General features: G+C 36.8%; 1 protein-coding gene across 1 annotated transcript in view; it reads right to left on the reverse strand.

Moving 5' to 3' along the window:
• CPS1 (carbamoyl-phosphate synthase 1) overlaps positions 1-23,287 on the reverse strand; it is a 127,956-nt gene that overhangs the window by 80,319 nt on the left and 24,350 nt on the right. Inside the window, exons 3-14 of the mRNA XM_060623367.3 lie at positions 21,469-21,613; positions 19,853-19,942; positions 17,851-17,907; positions 14,437-14,529; positions 11,573-11,662; positions 9,732-9,860; positions 8,617-8,723; positions 7,634-7,772; positions 6,927-7,004; positions 4,987-5,085; positions 3,215-3,310; positions 30-219 (exon numbers count right to left, since the gene is read on the reverse strand). Coding sequence (XP_060479350.3) covers positions 30-219; positions 3,215-3,310; positions 4,987-5,085; positions 6,927-7,004; positions 7,634-7,772; positions 8,617-8,723; positions 9,732-9,860; positions 11,573-11,662; positions 14,437-14,529; positions 17,851-17,907; positions 19,853-19,942; positions 21,469-21,613 — 1,313 coding nt within the window. The remainder of the gene's footprint in view (positions 1-29; positions 220-3,214; positions 3,311-4,986; positions 5,086-6,926; positions 7,005-7,633; positions 7,773-8,616; positions 8,724-9,731; positions 9,861-11,572; positions 11,663-14,436; positions 14,530-17,850; positions 17,908-19,852; positions 19,943-21,468; positions 21,614-23,287) is intronic.

Genomic DNA, 23,287 nt, shown 5'->3' on the forward strand with positions numbered 1-23,287 from the left:
ACTCTGCAGTTAAGCCAAAAAGAACTCACCACAGTTCAGAGCTGTCTGGCCACCCATGCCTAGAATTAACCCATCTGGCCGCTCCGCCTTGATGACCTCTGTGACAAACTGAGGGGTGATGGGGAGAAAGTAGACAGTATCTGCTTGCTTTAAGCCCACCTCGTTGGTCTGCACCGATGCAATGTTTGGGTTCATCAAGACAGTTTTGACATTTTCTTCCTGAAAAAACAAAAGGACACAGAATCTGAACATATAGTCTAAAGAAGAGAATGACCATACTCAAACAAACGGTTTGTATTGGGAGACAAAACTTATAGGTCATTCTGTGGGCTGCAGAGATCAGTAATAGAACTAGGAAGAAAAAGAAAGACTAATGTTTGGTGAAAGGAAGGAAAAAATTGCTTGAAAACAAAATTATCCAAAAAGAACTGGCTGCCTATGTGGTTCACCCTGAATTCCTTGCCACTAGAGGCATCAGGCAAAACTTAAGATAACGTCTATAGAATTTAACTAGAGGTCTACAAATACTGCTGAACTTTATAGCTCAATTGACCTTAAAACACTAAAGAAAATATCTTAAAAACTTTGAAATTAGTGAACTATAAAACAGAACCACAGGCAACATCAAAGAAGCCTCCCTTTGCAATGTTTGTCAGAGACCAACACGGAATGTACTTTTAAAATGTACGATGATGTGCTCTTGCTGGAAGCATCGGGAGCCTTCTGCTGAATTCCATCTTTTTATATTTTAATGCCTGCCTTAGTGCTTCAACAAAAAGCATTATACACTGTGTATACATGTTATATTAATAGAAAATGACCAAATGGCAAAAAATAAAATAAAATAAAAATTTCTGTGTGTGTGTGTGTGTGTGTGTGTGTGTGTGTGTAAAGGTATTCATAGCCCTATCTTATGCCTCACATCTGCAGATACCTCAGGAATAATTCTTCATGTAAGCTATGAAGGATAATAGCATTATAAACCAGGATGAGTGTGACACTTAGCAAAATAATTATTATAAAATATGGCCATATGGCTCTTATTATTTTACCTATTACCATGTCAATTTTGAACACTCCTAAAACATCAACAAAATATTCAGATGAAAGTATAAAAATCATCCTTGAAAGCCCTACATGTCCTTGGGGGAGAATCTGAATAAAATATTAAATATATTTCATATTACTTTAAATTCAAATGGTGCCTTAAAACTTATAATCTACTTTTTTATTAATTTATTTGATTTTTATACCCAGACTACAAGAGAAATTTCTACCTCACAGATGAAAAAATTGACATTCAATAAGGTTAAATGACTTGCTAAAGACCTGATAAATGGCAAAATTAGGGCTCTAATCCAAGCCTTATGATTCAAGTTCTATGCCCTTTCCTCAATATGAGTCATCTCTCAAGAGGTGAAGAGAGTGATTTTAAAAAAGTATGATTAATTTTTTTGAACAGATACATACAGATAAGCAAATGCATTTAAAATATGGGTTGGAACTTAAATAATTAAGTCTAAACTGAGAACATGTCATCAATAGAACTTACAGAAGGTCTAACTACTGAAGAAAAGCACCGACAGACTTAAATATTTTCCTGTACAAGGAATATAGCTATTTTCCTATACAAGGAATATAGCTACTTTTGTAAATCAAATTACATAGGTAAAGTTCCATAAATGACTGTGATGAGTGTTTATACATTTTTAAAACTTAGACATAATTTCAAACTATTTTAATAAATTTTCTAACTTTTTTCTAATATAGTTCTGGTTATAATATATGCACCATCTGATTATTTTAAAATGTTTAGTTCATGAATTCATTTCTACTAACTTCTTAATTAATCACAATACTTTATCTAATAATGCCTATTCTTCAGTTGAAATGTATAACTTCACCTAATGGATGTAAAGCACGTAAAAAAATACAAGCTATGAAAATACTAGTCCTTTATAAAACTACCAAATAGGATTTAAAAGTATGCTAATTAAATGTATTTACAAGCCCTGAATGTACTTACATTGTTTTCTAACCAATCTAAACCATTGGACATCCTCTAATTATACGAAGAGAAATTGAATCGTACTACAATAAAGTAAAGTAGTCCTTGAAAATGTGCACAAAAAACACATGTGCATGTGAGTGTATACACCTATGCATGTATGGAGAAGAATATTAAAAAATAAAAACAAATGGGAAGAAGAGTAAGGTAATTGGGGACTGCATTCTGTTTTTTTCAACAGACATCTGTCAGGTGAAAATCTTCATCTACAGAATATTGAATAAAACAAAAAGAAAAATTCTGGCCAATTATTTTTCTGTGTTTGTTGCCCTAGTTTCCTGCCACCTTCAATGCGTTGCTTTCTCCTAGCCAGGTCTCTGGTGAACGGATTTATACTGCAAAGCCAGAGGCAAAGTCACAGAAGAGCTCACATGGCCACTGGATGGCTGATTAGCACCAAAATAGGGATATCCAAGGAAATGAGGACACCAAAGAGATACCAGATTAGCTCCTTAATAGAAATACATGTACAGTGAATTTTTTCTAAAGGTTTATTTTGCTATGACAAAGAGTTGGGGAGATCTTGAAAGACTTTGAAGAAACAAGAAGGGTGTTCTTCCCAACGTGAGCATCAAATCCTCTTTTTCATGTAAACATCTGCCAAATCATTCTGGTCAGTCATCCAGCCCAAGTCACAGATGGGGAAATTGGGTCCCCTAGTGACAGATAATTGGGTCCCCTAGCGACTTCTATAGCTTGGACAAAAGGCACTGATGCCTTTGCTCTCTCAACTGGATCTTGCCATTTCAACCATAGATGCCTGAAGCATCCTGTAGAGCATTCAAAATATCTTAGAGCCCAAATTCCCTCTTTCACACAAAACACAAGTATATTTTAAAAGCTCACTGCCTCAAAAACAATGAGCAACATCTGTAAATGTGGCTTTTTATGTTTTCGGTATAAGTAGGTGGTAACATAGATAATTTTGGAGATCATGCCGAAGTTCTTGATTTGCAGGCGTGAAAAAGTTTAAGAAAGTTAAAATTTTTGCCTGTGATCAAAGTTTCTTTAATGTAAGATGTGTAAGGAATAGTTAAGGATATCAATTATAGTGACTTTGAAAGGAGGTAGTGTCATAAATCTAAATTATAAAATACTAATTGGACCCATTAAAGGAGTATATTAATTCTTACAAAGATCTCTCACCTTCATGGCTTTTACAGCTTGTGATCCTGAGTAGTCAAATTCACCTGCCTGACCAATGGATAGACCTCCTGATCCTAGGATAAGGACTTTGGAGACCTGTAAGCAGTAAGAAAATGACATTGCTTTGATTAGGAAGATGGGGGAAATAGGCATTTTCAAGAGTGGAGAACTCAAACTATATTGTCTAAGTTTACATGGTGATTTAAAGTACAATATTTTGAAAAATATGTAATATGTGAGGAAAAAGACTAAAAATTTAAACATTTCTAATTTCAAAGCAATTTCCAAAGTTCATGAAGCTTTTTTCATTTAAGTGAAAAATTGTGAGAAGAGGTCTACATTTTATTCCAAGATATATAAATACCTAAAAATAATTACATAAATATATATTTAAATATATATGTATATATTTAAATACACACACACACACACACACACACACACACACACACACACACACATATATATATGATAAGAATCTCCCTAAAATTTAAATGTATTCCATTCAATATTCCTTGGTTTCCTTCTGGACAAAGGAGACCTGGGCTTTCCCTAATGGACAAATGAAAACATAGAAGGCAAGGGGACATGGATACACCTGCATATTCACATTTTTGCCTTTACAGTTCAGTGCCAGAAATATTTAAAGATAATGCAATAAGATAAAGCTCATATCTTGGCAACATACTGAACTTCCAGAGACTGTTATGTGACTCCAAGGAAATAATGATACTGCTTAGTTTTGAGCCACAAGTGCCAAACCCTTCAGAGAAGAAAGATACTCCTGCTCACTGCAAAAGACAAGGACTTGGGAAAATTGGTTTGCCTCAACAAATATTTATTGGATGCCTGCTACATGCGAAGATACTGTGGAATCCCAAACTTTTTGGTGTCTTTTTGGTGTCTTTTTCCTCACCATTAACAAAAAGATACACGTCTGAAGAACATGAGTTGATATTCTGAGAAAAACACTATACTGTAAGTACATTGCTTTCTTTGGCTACTAAGAACCCACCATTTTATTCCACATTGAGTGGGTAAATTACCTCCAATCTTTCTATCTCAGGCAAAGAGGCTGCCATGGAAATCCTTAAAACAGAGCATCCAACTCAAATTATCATTTTATGAAAACATATAATTCAACTATTTTTATTTATAAAAAGAGTCAATACGTATATATATATATATATATATACTTGAAAATACATATACATTCTTCTAAATTTTATATAATAATGATGTGGGTATGTTTGTGGTTTAACTATGAAGGAAATGGGTAGAAACCTTAACATATTAACATATGTATTTAAATAAATAAGGATTCAAGTCTTGTGCTATAGTAATCCTTATCCATTTGCTTTTTAGAGGTAAAATAGTATTATTCTATTGAATAATAACTCTTCTCATTGAAACAAAAAATGTTCTATCATCAATAATGATTCTGTAATCTGAACTGTATCTCAAGCGTACATAAGACTATAGTTTATTAAGTAATAAAAAATGTGTCAAATTTGAAACTAAAAGCCTATTCTTTATTAAATTATTGTACTACAAATTTTCTAGAAGTAAACTGTAAAAGATTTTATATCAAAACAGGAAAATTCCATCAAGAACAGGCAAAATAATTAGATGCTAAAATGATGAGTAATTACCATACCACTAATCATCTCTTATAGACATTAAAATGGTTAACATCATTCACTTAAAAAAATTATCATATGATAGAGAAAATAAAAAATACATAAACCAAAAAGAAGCCCGCATATACTGACCTCCACTCGAGAGGCAACCAGTGCTGGCTTTGGCAGAACCGATGTGATTGTGGTACCTTTCCCTTTTTTTATCAGTGAGAAAAAAGAATCAAACAGGTACTAGAAAAAAATAGAACCAACAAGTTAGAAGCTGCAAAACTCATCAGGTCACTAGATAAAACATAGTATGGCCAGTTAAATTTGAACTTCAGATAAGTAACATACTTTTTTTTAAGGGTAAGTATTCATATGCACTATTTGGTTTTTGTTTTTCTGCCAAAATTGGCAAACTAAATATTTACTATTGTAAGAATTAGATCAAATAAACATTTCTAATTGTTCACTTCAAATCCTATCAGAAGAAAGTTTTCAGCAGACAGTGAACATTTCAGATAATGCCTTCTGAGAATGTCAAGTTTTCATCCCCTTAATTAGGGGTTATTTTCTTCTAAATGTTTTCTTCTAAATAAAACTCTAGTTATACAAAAGAAATTAAAGCTATATTGCATATACGTCCTAAAGTTCAAAATAACTGGATTTTGAAAATTTCTATTCACTCTAAAAATATCTCTAAAGTTTATTCTTAGCTTTACCAATGAATCTACTTCCATTGTTTCACTAGACATGACAAATTTCAACAAAAATATTCATTTTGTAGCTTCGGCAGCACAAAGAAAAAGGATTAAGTACTACTGGATGTTGCATGCCTTAATTTCAATGTTCCTAATCTGATGTACTAATATAGGCAAAATATTTAAATTTTAAATAAAAAGAAAACAGTATTCACCATGCATTAGGCAATAGTGTATGTCACCAAATTTTCCTTATGCTTTTCATCATGGGTAGGTAATGGTATACTGACTTGGGCTATTAAGAATCATTATTTCCTGGGATGCCTGGGTGGTTCAGTGGGTTAAGCATCCAACTTCAGCTCAGGTCATGATCTCACAGTTTGTGAGTTCGAGCCCTGTGTCGGGCTCTGTGCTGACAGCCCAGAGCCTGGAGCCTGCTTCAGATTCTGTGTCTCCCTCTCTCTCTGACCCTCCCCTGCTTGCACTCTCTCTCTCTCAAAAATAAACAAACATTAAAATAATTGTTCTTAAATCATTATTTCCTGATAATATTAAAAAATAAAAAGCATAAATATCTGAAAAGGCAATTCACGGGTGAGAAAGCAGACTTTACAGAGGGAAATTTCTGATTCTCCTCATTTTACCTAGGTGCCTTTTCTGAGAATATCTGCCAACAGGGAAGAACTGTCAGCATGACTAGTGGAGGCCTTAGAGTGTGGGGGAGGAAGTCACACCAGACTTTCCAGACTTTTGTGAGTGTCACCAGAAGCTTGTGTTTGGAAAGATGACTTTGAACACTGAACCAAAAAGTCACACACAAAAATAAAAATATTTAAATTAAAAACAAAATTCTTCTAAGCATTCCTTGTGGTTCTCTTCTTAAGCCATCTGACTCACATATATGTGCATGCACGCCCTCTCCCCTCCCTCATACCCCTGCCCTTCTTCCTTCTCCCGCTGCTGTTTATTCTCCCTTCCTGGCTATACAACCAGTTGCCATAGGGATTTTTGTGAAGTCACAGATGGGGGATTAAAATTTCATTTCAGTTATGAGAACAAGAGAGCAAGAGGGAATTCATTTGCATAGTACAACCATTGTAAATTTCAGAACTAAATATATTAGAATGATAACGATTTAAGTAAAAATAGCATCACATCAGGTTTCGTAAGGGTTTTCCCACTTTAAATTTTAAAGAAGATAGAAATTTCCTCCATGATATTCATGGGGAAATTTTAATACAATGTGTGTGTTATCAAAGTATTCTTCTTGAAAATATTCTTACCCAAGATCATCTGGGCTAACTATTTTTGTTTCCCAAGTTTTCACATTAATACATTTCTGATTTTAAAAAAGACTAAGTGTACAATAGGTCTTATTTTCTGACATACCTCAGTGTCTGTTGGGCCTGGGCTGACCTCTGGGTGGAATTGCACACCAAAGAAGGGTTTGCTTTCATGCATAATCCCCTAAAGGAATAAGAAATAGGAAGAAATTCCTTCTGTAACAATGAATGTTAACCAGGACTGTGTACTACTTAGCGGACAATAAAGTCCAAATAAAAACACTAAGTTAAAGGCTTAAAGACATTCTAGCAGCTAACAGCCATAATAAAGACAGGCCAACAAAGACTCAACCAAATGTGGTCCCCTCAATAAAAACAACTGATTTGGTCTATAGCCTTTGGGCCCTCCTCCCCAGGGTCTCAGAATAAACTCAAATCTTCTTATCTCCAACTCCTAAATTACTTCTCCAAGGGTCTTCTCAAAGGCTACTTCAGAGCTAAGTGAGTCCCAGAGACCCATGTGGACTAGGTCCAAACAGATCTCCACCAAATGCCCATTAGCAATCAATGTGAAAGACAGTCACTGATTAACCACTCAAAGAGTGGATCTTAATGAGTCAACTGATGAGAGAATAAGACAGAAATGACTTTTTAAAAAGCAGAGGGCCATGGGAAATAACCTATAAGAGGAGTTCTTATACACACACACACACACATCAAAAAAAGCCCACATAAACAAGGTATGTGTATAACAGAGTATTAAAAGCCCAGCATTACTCATTGCCAACTGAACAGGTTTATTGAGGGCCCTACCTCATTGGTTTGATCGTTGACATTCACAAAAAGTGGTTTCCAGCCAGCAGGAAGGGTGTTGTCCAGGGCATAGCCATGATTCTGAGCAGTAATGAAAGCCTGTCTGTTTGTGATATTCAAAACAGGCTGATTCTGCCCTCTGGAGGGAAAAGGGGAGAAAGAATAAGGAAAAGGAAAAGTGAAGAGAAGAATATAAATACATTTGTTGTAAAACAGTGAACAAGTAAAGCCTATTAAAATGTGAAAGTTTCAATTGCTTAGTGAAAATTACTCTGTGAGAAAAGTCACAGATTGTTAATCCCAATAATTTTAGCAACAAAAATCAATTCAGGAAGCTTTGCTGTGTGTTAAATAGCAGGTTTATTAAACTTGTACAATTTTAGAAAAGGGAGAACTGCACTCATAACAAAAGTTAAGAATTGCTCACTAGCTTAACAGACAAATATAAGTGATTTATTTTAAGGGAGCTAGGTAATTTTAAAGCCAGAGAGTGTGGGGGAAATAATAAAGAGATGACTCTGTCCTGAATTATTCTGAATTACACTTCATGCAGAGGGGGGGCCGTGGGGGAAAGCTCCATATTAAATAAATTGGCATCATGTGGGGTCAGAAGTAAAACCAAGAGGACCTGAAGACTTCCCAGTTCTTAAGTCACACTAGAGTCCTACAATGTTAGAAACCAGAACAGTTTCCCTTAGAATATCATTTGATAGTCTATCATTTGATAATGTCATTTGATATTACAACCTCAACTTATGCCAAGGGGAGGAAAATAACTTTAAACTACAGCAACGTTATTGTTAGAGAAGGCTGCCTTTCAAAAATGTAATAAAAGTGGTATCGGGTAGTCAGACAACTGTGAACCATGTAATAGTACAGTTAGCTGTTTTTTCTAAAGAAAATGGCCTGTAGTCTTTTGCGTTTAGTTATTGACAGCATTGCAGATCCAGTTTGACCTGTAAACAGAAGCATAACTATCTCACCTGTTGGCCATGGACATCTTGTAGGTTTTAGCACCAGCAGCCAATCCTGTTATTAAATTTCCTGTACTGATTCCAAACAATGGCTCCTTACGATCACTCTCCAAAACCTAATACAGGGAGAATGTTTATGAACTAGAGTACAGTCCCCGCACCGCCCCCCCCAAATGCTGCCTCTGAAGGAATAAAAATGAAGCATCCTTTTTTTTCTTAATTAACAAGAAAATAGTAATTGAATAAACAGTTAAGGCTAAAGGGGCACCGAGGTGGCTCAGTCGGACGGGCATCCGACCCTTGATTTTGGCTCAGATCATGAGCTCACGGTAGTGAGATGGAGTCCCTGTGCTGACAGCGCAGAACCTGCTTGGGATATTCTCTCTCCCTCTCTCTCTCTGCCCATCTCCCTCTCATGTGTGTGTACCCTCTCAAAATAAATAAATAAACTTAAAAAAAAGTTATAAATAAGAACATGAGGGGTGCCTGGGTGGCTCAGTCGGTAAAGCGTCCGACTTCGGCTCAGGTCACAATCTCGCGGTCCGTGAGTTCGAGCCCCGAGTCGGGCTCTGGGCTGATGGCTCAGAGCCTGGAGCCTGCTTCCGATTCTGTGTCTCCCTCTCTCTCTCTGCCCCTCCCCCGTTCATGCTCTGTCTCTCTCTGTCTCAAAAATAAATAAAACGTTAAAAAAAATTTTAAAAAAAAGAACATGACTGACAAATTTGTAGCATTAGAATTCAATAAAGTGTACTTAATAAACTAAACAAAATTTAATGTTTCTTTAGAAACCTGAAGGTGTTGTAGGTACCAAAGTCATGGTGAGAAACGTGAATTGTCATTTTACGACTGTACAGAGAGACACATTGGGAGGTTGGACTCCTGCTCTCTTGAATTGAGGACACAGTCCCAGTTACTTTGCCTAAAGAAAGGTTCCTTTTGCCTCTGGTACTCTCTCCTCCTTGTTTCCTCCCATACCGTGTCTGCTGACACTGCCTCAGAGGCCATAGACAGGAGTGGAAAAGAATATGGGAATACCTGAAATATATTACAGCCTTTGTGACAGTTACATAGCAGAGTCCCTCCACCTCAGACGCAGATACACACTACCCCCAGGAGCACTGTACCTTTTTGACATTCTGAATTAGTGGTTGTGCAAGAGCTGGGTTCCCGGGTCCTCCAGCAATTAAAAGCCCATCATACTCCATGTTGGTGAAATCATGATTCCAGGGAACTAAATGCACTTCTGCTCCTCGCTAGAAAAGAAATGCAAAAATAATCAATTTAATAACATTTTTCTTTGCCAAAGTAGAATTTTGCCTAGACCTTCTCTTGATTAACCACTCCCTAATGGGGAAAAAGAGTACATGATTCAAACGAATAATGCTGAGTGAAAAATTCTTTGGTGGCTCACTGTATTTTGTATAATATAGATGGAGCCAGTGGTCAACAGAAAGTGAAGAAAAAACATGTTTAAAGTTTTGATCCTGAAAAAAATAATGTACTTTCCCATATTTCAGGAGGTTTCAGAGCCTTAAAAAATTCCTGACTGGGCACCCAGGAATATAGGTTATTTTCACAAGCTGTGGTAGAGAGTTATTTAAAAAAGAGAGAGAGAGAAATCCATTTTCTGCAAAATTATGCTAGTCTACCTCTCATCTTTTTCAATTTTGCTTTTTTTACCTGACCAAATTTTTTAGCAGCCTTCTTTCCTAGCGTTTTCTCATATTATCTGTAGTATATGTATTGTCATTGAATAATTAGAACTTTTGTATATAGAAGTGGGTAGGAAGACATCTTTGATGGTTTCCCTAGAAACATTTCCTGAGACAAGAATTTGAGAAAAAGGAGTTTATTTGGATGGGTTTCTAAGAAGTGACACTGTGACACACGCCAATAAATTATGCATTATCAAGTTCTGTAAACACCTAGAGCTTCAGCCCACTGAGGAACTCTGAGTGTGTAGACAATCCACTCTCAAGATAGTTCAGTCATGGGGCAAGAGTTGAGATATTTACACACTGAACTTCTCTTGACTTTAGGTAGGGGGTGCTCCAGGGATCATTAATTCTACAGTATTTCCTGCCAGTCAATAGGCTCCAACCAACTAAAGAGAGCCCTCAAGCAATGAAGTGCAGGCCTCTGCAACTGGAGGATGGGCTAAATGCCCTATAATGGTGAAATGAGAAAGAGATACAGATAGGTCATCGACAGCATCTGCTACTGAAGAGTCCATGCAAGTTTTTATTAATAAAATGGGCCAGAATTTAAAATCATGATTTAGATCATTTGGCTGATACTCTTGAACGAAGAGAAGGTGAATTGAAGAATTCCTCTGCACTCACAACTATTTTGGTATTATGGAAATATCTGTGTATGTGCGCGTATGAGAGAGAGAGAGAGGAACAGAAACAGAAAGACATAGGTAGGGAGAGAGATGGAGAAGTGGGATAAGGAGAAATCCCAACAAAACAGTATTTAAGGAAACATCATAATGGTTACATTCTCCTGCAGAATTTTTAACGTTTAATTTTAATTGGTTGCCTAAGAGTTTATATGAAGCAATGTGAAAGTTTGTACTCTATCAGGGCATGATCCCTGAAAACATTTGTCACATAATAATTGTACTCCAATGGAGGAGTTCTCCAACTGACTCTCAATTTTTGGTCATCTCTAAACTCAAAGAAAATAAGCATGGCATGTCTCAGAATGTCAGTCAATGAGTGATAAGAAGTCATCACTCTTCTGTTTGTGGCCTTTAAAGATTTTTTAAAAACACACTCCACATCTCTAATTTTAACAGGAATAAATTTTATTTTGTAGATCAAAGAGAGCAAAGAGAGAATGGATCCCCTGACATTCTGAGAGAACACATTAGCTTTCTCTGAAACAGAAAAGGGAAATCAGTTTCACACTAAAAAGATCAATATTACAAATCCTCACCCTCGAGATGCAACAAATTACTTACCTTTACTAGAAGGCGAATTACATTGTTTTTAATGCCACAGTCTACAGCTACCACTTTTGTGGGGTTTCCTTTGCCATACACCTTGACATCCTGCCATTTGAAAAAGCAGAGAGTGAGAGGGAAGGTCTAGCTGTGAGCAGCACACCAATATCATAAACACAACATATCATAACACCTGAAGATGCTTAGCACTTACATTGGTAACAGGGTGATTGCTGACTACTAGGGAGTGACTGGCAGTTAACAATCAATGTAGAAGAAAGGCACAGCAAGTGCCACAGACTGTACCTTTTCTTATGAAGCAAAGGGTACTTTGCTGTTTTACATAAAATGTAGATTACAGTAATAACAATGGTCCCTGAGAAATTGGTTGCTTCCATAGTTAACAATAATCTCTCCCATGATTTGCCTCATTAACAACCAGTGGCAATGGAATTTTCAAGTATTACCGCCTGATTCAGCACTAGGCAGATGTGGTAATAGATACATCATGCTTTAAATACCACTTGATCTTCAACTTGTAATAAAGGCTGGATGGGGTAGAGCTGTTGTGCATTAGGCTTATGCAGTGGGGCTAATGGATAAAATCGGGATGAGAATCGGATGATTGCTAAGCTAGTGTAGACCACTGGTCTCTTTAGGTTACTATGCATTTATCCGCATTGAAATGATAGGCTTCATAAAAGGATCCCCAAGCATATGATAATCATTACCTACATCTTAAGCACTGCTTGGAGTCAGACCCATTTTCACAGGCATTTACCCAAGAATCAGTTCCCCAAAGTCATAAAAGGAGAAATAATAGAAACAGAAAGCCTAGAGGACTGGGTGCCCACACGGATTTCAGCTTTGAGAATTAGCTAGTATATTCTGAATTTAGGATGATTTCAATGTTTCCAAAAAGTTTTAGATAAAAGTTGCAACCTGGATATTTGAAAGAGTATTTTACTTTAACTGAAATATCGACTCTCTACTCTCCACTCTCTGCACACTCTATACAATGGGAAATGACAATCCTTAGACTGTACTTGAAAAAATATATATAAAGTTTGTCACATTTTTTTCTTTAGCTAACTATCCTAAAGAAAAAATACCCCATTCTTTCCATGATCTGCAGAAATTATTGCTGAGCTGATCTATAAATGCTACAGATAATCTCTCTCATCACATAATTTGAAAAAGTATATACTTATTTTTAACCTTAGGCTTCTGCTACAAAATAAAGCAATATTACCATCTAGTTGTAGCTACATCAAATTGCAATTACAAGACAATGAATTAAGTTATCAACCATATCCAAATAAAACTCATAGAATATAGTCTGATACAAATATGCATTTTATCACAGTTGCAATGAAATTATTTAATTGCACCAAGCATCAAGAAACAGGGACAGTTTTCACCATTGCAATTTCTCTCTTCATATGATGTATATAAAAATACAGGTAGGCTCCTTTTTTCTAGTCTCTACACAAATACATTATACGCTCTTCATACAGAATGATAGCAGTTTTAAGCAAGAATTCACAGACACATGAATATATGAATTTGTATTATGACTCTTGAAGAGAGGAATATGTTATGCAGTGTTTTTAACCTCATTACCACAGAATTTTTTTAAGGTGAATTTCTCTAGGTCAACATTTCTCACATGTGGAAAATCCTACACTAGATCCCCAAGGTAGCTCTCAATTCTAAAAGGAAAAATAGCACTTTTTCATGCTGTGTCTCAGACCAAATCACTTCACAGGGAAATGTCGAGAAAAAAAATACAGAAAAATAGTTCCATGCCATTTGAATGGACAAATTTTGGAATTAAAAACAAGAGACTACTGCATATGGCATGATCAAATTTCAAATATATAAACAATTACATATAATTTAAAATTCACTGTCTTTAACAACTCATCTTTCTTATGCTTCAGCATCCTGTGAATGCATGTCTGAGCCCAACATCAAGGCTCAGTACTGATTGTCTAGGACCTATAATCCTTGTCTCCCATTTCCATATGAATAGAAATAGGAACAGGAATACCAGATAATATCAACATGTGTTTTCTCTGAGGCTGACATGCTATTAATCAGGCAATTTTCAGTCCTTTAATAACATTTTCTTAAGAAAAGGCCCTGGTGGGGGCACCTGGGTGGCTCAGTCAGTTAAGTGTCCAGCTTTGGCTCAGGTCATGATCTCATGGTTCATGAATTTGAGCAGCGAGTCGGGCTCAGTGCTGACAGCTCAGAGTCTGGAGCCTGCTTTGGATTTTGTGTCTTCCTCTCTCTCTACACCTCCCCCACTCGTTCTCTCTCTCTCTCTCTCTCTCTCTCTCTCTCTCTCTCAAAACTAAATAAACATTAAAAAAAAAGAAAAAAAAGAAAAAAAGAACCTTGGTGGACCAAAGTTCTCACAGCTGGAATTCTTCATGAAATGTTGTTCTCGATAGCCATTCTGACTGATGCTAGATCAATGCAAGTAAAAGTTACTAACTTTAAATTTTTGTTTTAACGTTTATTTATTTTTGAGACAGAGAGAGACAGAGCATGAACGGGGGAGGGGCAGAGAGAGAGGGAGACACAGAATCTGAAGCAGGCTCCAGGCTCTGAGCCATCAGCCCAGAGCCCGACACGGGGCTTGAACTCACGGACCGTGAGATCGTGACCTGAGCTGAAGTCGGACGCTTAACCGACTGAGCCACCCAGGCGCCCCAAAAAGTTACTAACTTTAAACGGAATGATTTGTATATTTCAGATGCTATGAGATCCTTTTTTCCCTCAACTCTGGTGCTTCAGGAAGATGACCTCCGCCTCAGTGAAGATTTTGATATTACAAGAAATAAAACTACAAAATGTGAAGGGAAATCTCTCACCTTGGTTGAAACCTCAGCGATCAAATTCTGCTTATTTGGATCCACGAAATCCACAGACTGACCTTCAAATTCAATCTTCCCGAGCACGGTACCCTGTCAAATCAAAAAATTAGACAGTTAAAAGGAAGCAACGGTCAAGGTGCTAACAGGATCCATTCACAGGGACCTACACAGCAGCTCCAAGATCTAAATGTCTTTATAACTACTCAAAACCATCAGCAGAAAGAAGATCCTCATCTTCTCAACCTGGAAAGATGCATGGTACATTTTGAGAAATGCTATGGGAAGTACAATTCATTTTTTTAGGGCTGAGATTGTGACCTGGAGTAAGCAAGATCAAAAGGCATCAGAATTCAGGCCTCCAAGCTCCAGACGGTGCCAATTAAACTATTTAGGCTACCTATTCCCTTAGTGCATATGACCTAAAGATCGTTCATGGGAGACATGGACAAAACAATCTATTGAGAAGAAAATAAGAAATCTAAAAATTGTAGAAAATTGAAAAGAATGAGAATTAATTACATTATGATAGTAAAATTCATTTACAAAAAGATGTGAAATGCGGGCACCTGGCTGGTTCAGTCAGTAAAGCATGTGACTCGATCTCAGGGTTATGAGTTTGAGCCCCACATTGGGCATAGAGATAACTTGAAAGAAAGAAAGAAAGAAAGAAAGAAAGAAAGAAAGAAAGAAAGAAAGAAAGAAAGAAAAGAAAAGAAAAGAGAAAGAAAGAAAGAAAGAAAGAAAGAAAGAAAGAAAGAAAGAAAAAGAAAGAGGGGTGCCTGGGTGGCTCAGTCGGTTGGGCGTCCGACTTCAGCTCAGGTCATGATCTCATGGATCATGGGTTCGGCCCGCATCGGGCTCTGTGCTGACAGCTCAAAGCCTGGAGCCTGCTTCCGATTCTGTGTCTCCCTCTCTCTCTGCCCCTCCCCCACTTGCACTCTGTCTCCCTCTGTCTCAAAAATAAATAAACATTAAAAAAAATTTTAAAAAGAAAGAAAGAGAAAGAAAGAAAGATGAAATGCCAAGTAAATCATCAATTTTGAGAAGAAGCATTGAAAATATTCACTGCTTTAGATATGTAAATGTCCAGGTGTCCTTAAGGACCTGAACTTTAAAGAATGTTTAGACCTCTCTGAAGTTTTCACAAATTAGCCTTGCTAGCTGAAGATGGCAAATGTTTTCTTATTATTAGCAATGTCTTGAGATTTACTTATTAGTAAGTCTAGTTTTTTTCTATTTAGAAAAATGGCATATTACATTTAGTAATCAAGACTTTATTAGGGGTGGGAGGGAGTCAAAATAGGCAAAATTGATTTGCCTTTCTCCAAGGAAATTACTGCATTGAAGGAAAGAGAAAGAAGCTTTTGTTTCCTTTTGAAATGTATTCCTTAAGGGAAGAAGTAGTCACTTGGGAATGAGTGAGGGTAGAATGTACCAGCACATCATTCAAACATGATGGTTATTTTGATGTGATTATTAGACCAGAGTGCTACCTCACACTCTGGGAAAAAGAACTATAAACCACTTTTCACTTCCACGCTGGATTATTACATTTCATGATGGTCTCTATTTACTCTTATCATCCAAATCACAGAATTCCTTGACCATGTTTATGGATCCCTAATTTTGAAATGTGGTTTTCAGTTCTCATTCCCTCTTTTTTTAAAGCATGCTGAATGAAATACAATCTTACCTTTCAACCTAAGATTAACAGAACAGAAAGTCACAAAATATACATTTTTAATATGAACCAACATAGTCAAATATAACCAACATAGTCAAATATAAGAGGCAATACTACTATTTTACCTGTGCTGATCCATTCAGCCTATTTTTTTAATGTTTATTTATTTTTGAGAGAGGAGTGTGTGCGTGGAGGAGGGGCAGAGAGAGGGAGACAGAGAATCCCATGGGTCTCCCACTCAGGAACTAAGAGATCATGATCTGAGCCAAAAATCAAGAGTCGAGAGTCAGACACTTAACTGACTGAGCCACCCAGGTGCCACTATTCAGCCGAATTTTGAGAACGTAACCACCTGTGATAAAAGAGGGTTCATCTTAAGCCAACATATCACATGAAGAGTACAATATAGTCTTGTAAAGCATTTTTCCAAATCATTAGGCTTGACTATATTTTTATCCACCCGCTGATTCCGCAGCCCAAATTGAATTTCCCAATTTTATTCCCTTCCCATTCAAGTAGCCTTACCACTGTTTACTGCTCCCACAATACCACTGGGCTAAGAAAACACAAGAATCAACTTGGGATGTACAATCTCATTAACATCTATTCTCAGGAAAATTATGAAGGAGGAAGTAAAAGCAGAGGTGAGGGACAGGATATTGTAAACTCTCACTGTCCTCCTTCTAGTCATGGGTATGTGGTGTGCCTTATTTACAAAGAGCTGTTTTCAGAAAGCTGTTCTTTCTGTGTACAGAGATCCTATGTCAATATAGTTTCTAACAGGGAGTCTGCAACGGATTTGCTTGAAGAATCCATTTCACTTTGCAAATATATCATTTATTATTTTTTCTTTTTTATGTAATATAATTCAATGAAAAAATTTCAGTGGCATTTGGGGAATTTAATTCATAGTAGTGAGGTAAAGTGTCTTTGTGTTTTGGGATGTGAAGATTTTGTGTATGAAAAAAAAAAATAGTGTCCTCCTCTCACAACAAGAAAAAGCAAGCAGATGGTGATGAGATATTGTCAAAGGAGGGGTCAGATGTTTCAGCTATGAGATGTGCCAACTAGAAGTTAAACTTACCTTTTATTATCACCTTGGTCTTTTGAATAGTCTTAAGAAAGAGTATATAATTGAGGTAACGTATGCAGGGCTCATTGTACACACTTATGAAATAGAACTCACTAATTTCACAGATAACCACTCCAAGGAAACTGAACAAATAACAGCAAAAGTATTGCACACTTTCTAGTTTACATTTTTCAGCATGCCAGCATTCAACTGAGGCAAAATTATGCACCTGGTTACCTCCTCCACTGGTCTCACTGTCACATGAGCTGACTTATAAAGGCCTTGACTCACTGGGATAGTGAACACCCAGTGGGCACTCAATATCCTGCTGCCAAGTGAATTAATCTCAAATCCATTCAGCAACAAACATCCCAATCAAGTATTAAGTCTGAAAAATTACATTAGAAATAGTAAAACAAGATGACAGAGGACCAAATGACAGCAATTGGCCAGATTTGCTCTTTCATACTGTTGGATTCCCTGAGCACTGAGAAAAAATATAATATTTAAGTTTATATATAGAGAGCATAGTATATATAGTTTTAATTTATATATATAAATTATATATGTATATATAAATATACATACACATATACAAAGAATTATATGTACACATATAAAGAAACATAGGGTTGGCTAAAGATGATGATCATACCTTATCCCGAATTATTTTAGTCAGCATTCTTGTATCCACTCCATAAATTGCAGGGACCTATAAGAAAGAAAATTTGTAGTGACAGTGAAATTGGAGGAAATAAGATCCAGCGTATTGTTTTCAAGTTACAAACTTAGCATCATCTATCTTCTTGAGCAGTAAATAATTTCCCTACTCCTTCTTTACTCTGACCCAGGGTGACTGTGTTGTCAGTACACGGTAAATTGCTGTTCCAGTTGGGAACAGGACTCTGAATACCCAGGACCTTCCACAGAATAAAAAATAAGAAATTCTGAACATCAATCTTCTGCTATAGTTTTGTTTCTTTTAACACAAGATGTTAAAGAGGCAATGTTATATATTTATATTATTACATGTATTTATATAGATAAATAATGGATTTGTGAACTGCAGAAGCAATCATATGTAAATACATGCAAATCCATGTTTTGAGCCAAATGTTCCTACTACCTACTACACACTCAACACATTTTTCTGAAGGTGCTTGCTAAGTAATCAGGATGTAATAAGTTTGCCCATCCTATTAGGAAATCAGGCAATACCACCATTTGTTTTCTTTTCTTTGAGTAGTTTGGATAGAGACAGATATGGTAAAATAAAAGGGCGATGAGTTAGGAATCCGAAAAATAAGTTCTAATTTCTTTTCTTCCACCATTTATTTCAGTGATGTTTGAGCAACATGTTTTTCCTCACCTGTACATACATAGAAGGAGGTGAACTGATTACTCTCTTAGATGCTCTTCTACTCTATTCAAAGTGCATTTTTTTTTTAATTTTTAATGTATATTTATTTACTTTGAGAGAGGGGCAGAGAGAAAGGGAAAGAGAGAATCCCAAGCATGCCCTACGCTGTCAGCACATAGCCCCACAAAGGGCAAGATCTCACCAACTGTGAGATCTTGACCTGAGCCAAAATTAAGGGTCGGAGGCTTAACCAGCTGAGTCACCCAGGCGCCCCTATTCCAAGCACATTTTAAAAACAAACTAACAAGTCATGAATTAAGTTCTTGCTCATACTGTTAGTTCTTACGCAGAGCAGCTGTCATATCAGTTCCCTAATGACACAAAGGAAACACTAGAGCGAGGGTCTCCTCAATGACCATTACAAAAATTAGTTGTCTGGGTAAGGGAAGTAAATTCAGATAATGGTTGAGAATAAAATAGTAGTAATTCAGGGGATGACATAAATGCCTTCTTCTCCCTTTCAAAATCTAGAAAGAATGAGACCCAGGAAGCCAAAATTAAGATTTCTTGATTTCTCAGAAAGGAGCAACATTTAACCCCAATACACAGATGCTCATTGGCGTGGCAGAGCTTTGTCGGAATCATATTCTGCCAGTTATGGGCCCCGCACCAATCCAACAAAAAGCAAATCCAGCAACACTGGAGATGAAGCCAAATACAGCAGGTCCCTTAACTTTAAGTACATCTGACATTCAAACCAGGAGAATCCTGTTACTTTATTACAAAATAATACTTAAACTAAGGAAAGTATAAGATAACGTTTTTAACCCTTTTCACGTACTACTTCAAATAAGATTATATCTGATTATGCATCATAGAGTCACAACGTTTAAGCTAAAAGAAACAACAGCAATCTGTTTATGCTCTCATAAGAGTTAAAGATTCAGAAAGTGTGGTATGGTTACACGACCTGCACAAAATCACACAGCTAGTTGATGGTAAGGCTGGTACTAAAAGCCATTACAGAAATACATACCGTGGTCCTGGGTAAAAGGGGATGGGGAAATTAAGTGGCTCAAGAATATAGAAAATTCTAAAATTTTCTCTAGCCCCTTTCCTCAAAGAGAAGTGCTACCAAGCATGTGCCACCTAGTGGATTACACTAAAAATATGTGGCCCTCAGGGTTTAGAAGAGAATTGGTCTGAGAGAGAGAGAGAGAGAGAGAGAGAGAGACAGAGAGAGAGAGAGAGAGAGAGAGAGAATTAGTCCAGACAGTGCAGCCTGCGTATTTCTCACCTTTTCTTCTTGTAGCCACTGCCCAAGACTCTTGTTAGCCAGCCAGTGGTGGTAGTCATTGCTATAGTTCAGAACCAGCAAACCTGCAACCTAGAAACAGAGTTGTTTGAAAGGCGTGACCACGAAATATTACACAATTCTTGTGACTTGTCATAACAGTTTGCATTTTTTTAAAAAGGTTTATTATATCCATTGATACAAGGCTTAAAATCCTTGGGACTTGAGGGAAAAGGAACAGGATCAACATTTTTCTCTTAAAATACATCACTGTTGCCTTAATCACCATGTTGAGGAAAAGTCTTAGCCCAGTTGCTAACTCCTGTCCCCGACTTCTCAGCACCCTGGTACCTTTTTTCCATGGAATTTATCAATAATCTAGTTAATAATCATTTGTTTAATGTACATGAAGAATAAATAATTTTTGGCTACATTTAAAGGAGACTGAGAAATATGGGGAAAATTGTGAGAAATAGAATTAATCTAAATGATCAGTCCAAGTCATTCAAAAATAGAGTGGCAAAAAAAAAAAAAAGAATGAAAACATAGAGTGATTAATTTGGAGTATACATTTTTTAATTGTTTATATGGTCCACATTCCTAATATTATCCAAATTTATTTTGATTAGGAAATCTTAATGTGTTTACTTTTAGAATGGCATACAAGTTATCTTTTATTCATCCTCTAAATAAGATAAGATTAAAAGGCAAATAGTTGATACAGAGTTGATTACCAAGGATCTTTTAAAGGGTAATTCATCACCATTTCTTGCAACATAGTTGTCATTTAGACTCATAACAACATCTTTCCAAATTAAGCCAAGTTTCATCCAAGGCATTAAGAACAAATGCAAAGTGTCATGAAAAATGAAATTCAAAATAATGTTATGTTAAAAATTATTCTCATATACATAGGAATAAGGTTGAGAACATGAATTTAATGGTTTGTACTACAATATTAGAGAGAAACTTTGCCCACCCTAGATTCTCAAAAATAAATCAACTATCCCCCCTTCAGTTGAAACTTCTTCTTTTTTTATGTTTATTTACTTATTTTACATATTTTTTTAATGTTTATTTATTTCTGAGACAGAGAGAGACAGAGCATGAGTGGGGGAGGGACAGAGAGAGAGGGAGACACAGAATCTGAAGCAGGCTCCAGGCTCTAAGATGTCAGCACAGAGCCCAACGCGGGGCTCAAACTCACAGACCATGAGATCACGACCTGAGCCGAAGTCGGACGCTTAACCGACTGAGCCACCCAGGCGCCCCTTATGTTTATTTATTTTTGACAGAGACAGAGTGAGAGTGAGCAGGGGAGGAACAAAGAGAGAAGGAAACACGGAATCTGAAACAGGCTCGACTCCAAGCTGTCAGCACAGAGCCTGACGCGGGGCGTGAACTCACAAACTGTGAGATCATGACCTGAGCTGAAGTCAGATGCTCAACCTATTGAGCCACTCAGGCGCCCCAAGACTTCTTGTTTTTTTTAGAGTAGACTCCACATCCAACATGGGGCTCAAACTCACGACCCTGAGATCAAGAGTTGCATGCTCTAGCGACCGAGCCAGGCAGACACCCCAGATTGAGACTTTTTAAATAGTCGTCGCTGGCACTACCTTAATTCCATCAGACTCCAAATATTTGCTGAGTCCCAGTTCATCCAGGGCAGTAGTGTCAGGGGCTCCACCATTCCCAATAATGGGATTGGCCATGGTGAGAATCTGTCCCTTGTAGGCAGGGTCAGTAAGGGCTTCTGGGTACCTGAGTAAACACGTCAAAAAATTACCAACAAAAAAATGCACGTAACTACAAAACTACAACATACATACATGCTCTTAACTATTGAACCCTTGAAAATGACAGAACATGAGATTAAAATCCTGTAAACCTGCTTCTAGGTTTTAGAAAATCTAGAAGATGAAAACGTATCCCATGATATGACTGATATGAAAAGACAAACTGGTTCTTTTTTTTTTTTAATTTTCATTTGAGTATAGTTGACACACAGTGTTGCATTAATTTTAGGCCTACAACATAGTAATTCAGCGTCTCTATGTGTTATGCTCTGCTCACAAGTGTAGCTACCATCTGTCATGACACAAGGCTATTAAGGTATCACTGACCATATTCCCTATGTGGTACCCTTTATTCCTGTGACTTATTTATTCTATAACTGGAACTGTACTTTCCACTCTCCTTTACCCATTTTGCCCTTCCCCCACCCCTCTTTCTGGCAACCGTAGTTTGTTCTCTGTACTTGTGGGTCTGATTCTGCTTTTAAAACAAATGGACTCTTAAGTACTAAGGCATATTCTCATGTAATTTTCATTCCCTCAATTTCTTAAAATTTTTAATTCCTTACAATTTCCTTCACAGGGTCTTCATTGTTTTTTTAAATATTTTTTTAAGTTTATTTATTTGAGAGAGAGAGAGAGAGATTGCATGCACACAAGCAGAGAAGGGGCAGAGAGAGAGAGAGAGAGAAACCCAAGCAGGTTCCACACTGTCAATGCAGAGCCCCACGTAGGGCTCGAACTCACGAATGGTGAGATCATGACTTGAGTCGAAACCAAGAGTCAGACGTTTAACCGACTGAGCCACCCAGACGCCCCATAGAGTCTTCATTTTTTAAATATTGTTCTATTTAAAGTTTGCAGATATCCTGAAGTTTCCACTTGTCTACCAGACCTGAGTCCAAACTAATATTTACTGTTAGGGCCAATATCACCAAAATATTAACTGTCAAAAATTTTTAAGTTTTTAAAAAAATATCATTTAGGAAACTGAAGAGAATCCTTATTACATCAATGGTGGCTGCATGGGTATATATGTTTATTAAAATTCACTGAACATTTAAAATGAATGAATTAATATCTATACCAGAATTAATAACATAAATGTAGTAGGTTTTTATTTTAAAGTCCGGAGAAAGGGAAAAATAAGGATACATGTATTCTATGAAAGAATTACTCAATGAAATTGATTTTTAACATAGCTTTAGAAAAAGGTATATCAACTTAGTTGATATAGAAAAAGGTATATCAACTTGGAGTTACTATCAACTTAGAAAAGAAAATCAACCCCACAAAAATTGACCTCAAGCACTTCTGACTTCTAAATCAAAAGACTCCAAACAACTAATTTAAAGTACTGATGTGGAATTAGGGAGGAATGCATTAGGTCTTTATTTCAAAATTAAAAACACATAAATTCTAGGGGCGCCTGGGTGGCTCAGTCGGTTAAGCGTCTGACTTCAGCTCAGGCCGTGATCTCACGGTTTGTGGGTTCGGGCCCCACGTCAGGCTCTGTGCCGACAGCTCAGAGCCTGGAGCCTGCTTTGGACTCTGTGTCTCCCTCTCTCTCTCTGCCCCTCCCCTGCTTTCTGTCTCTCTCTCAAAATAATAAATAAAAACACAATACTCTCATTTTTATTAT

The sequence above is a fragment of the Panthera onca genome, chromosome C1 (assembly GCF_046562875.1).
Source record: "Panthera onca isolate mPanOnc1 chromosome C1, mPanOnc1 haplotype 2, whole genome shotgun sequence".
Lineage (NCBI taxonomy): Eukaryota > Metazoa > Chordata > Mammalia > Carnivora > Felidae > Panthera > Panthera onca.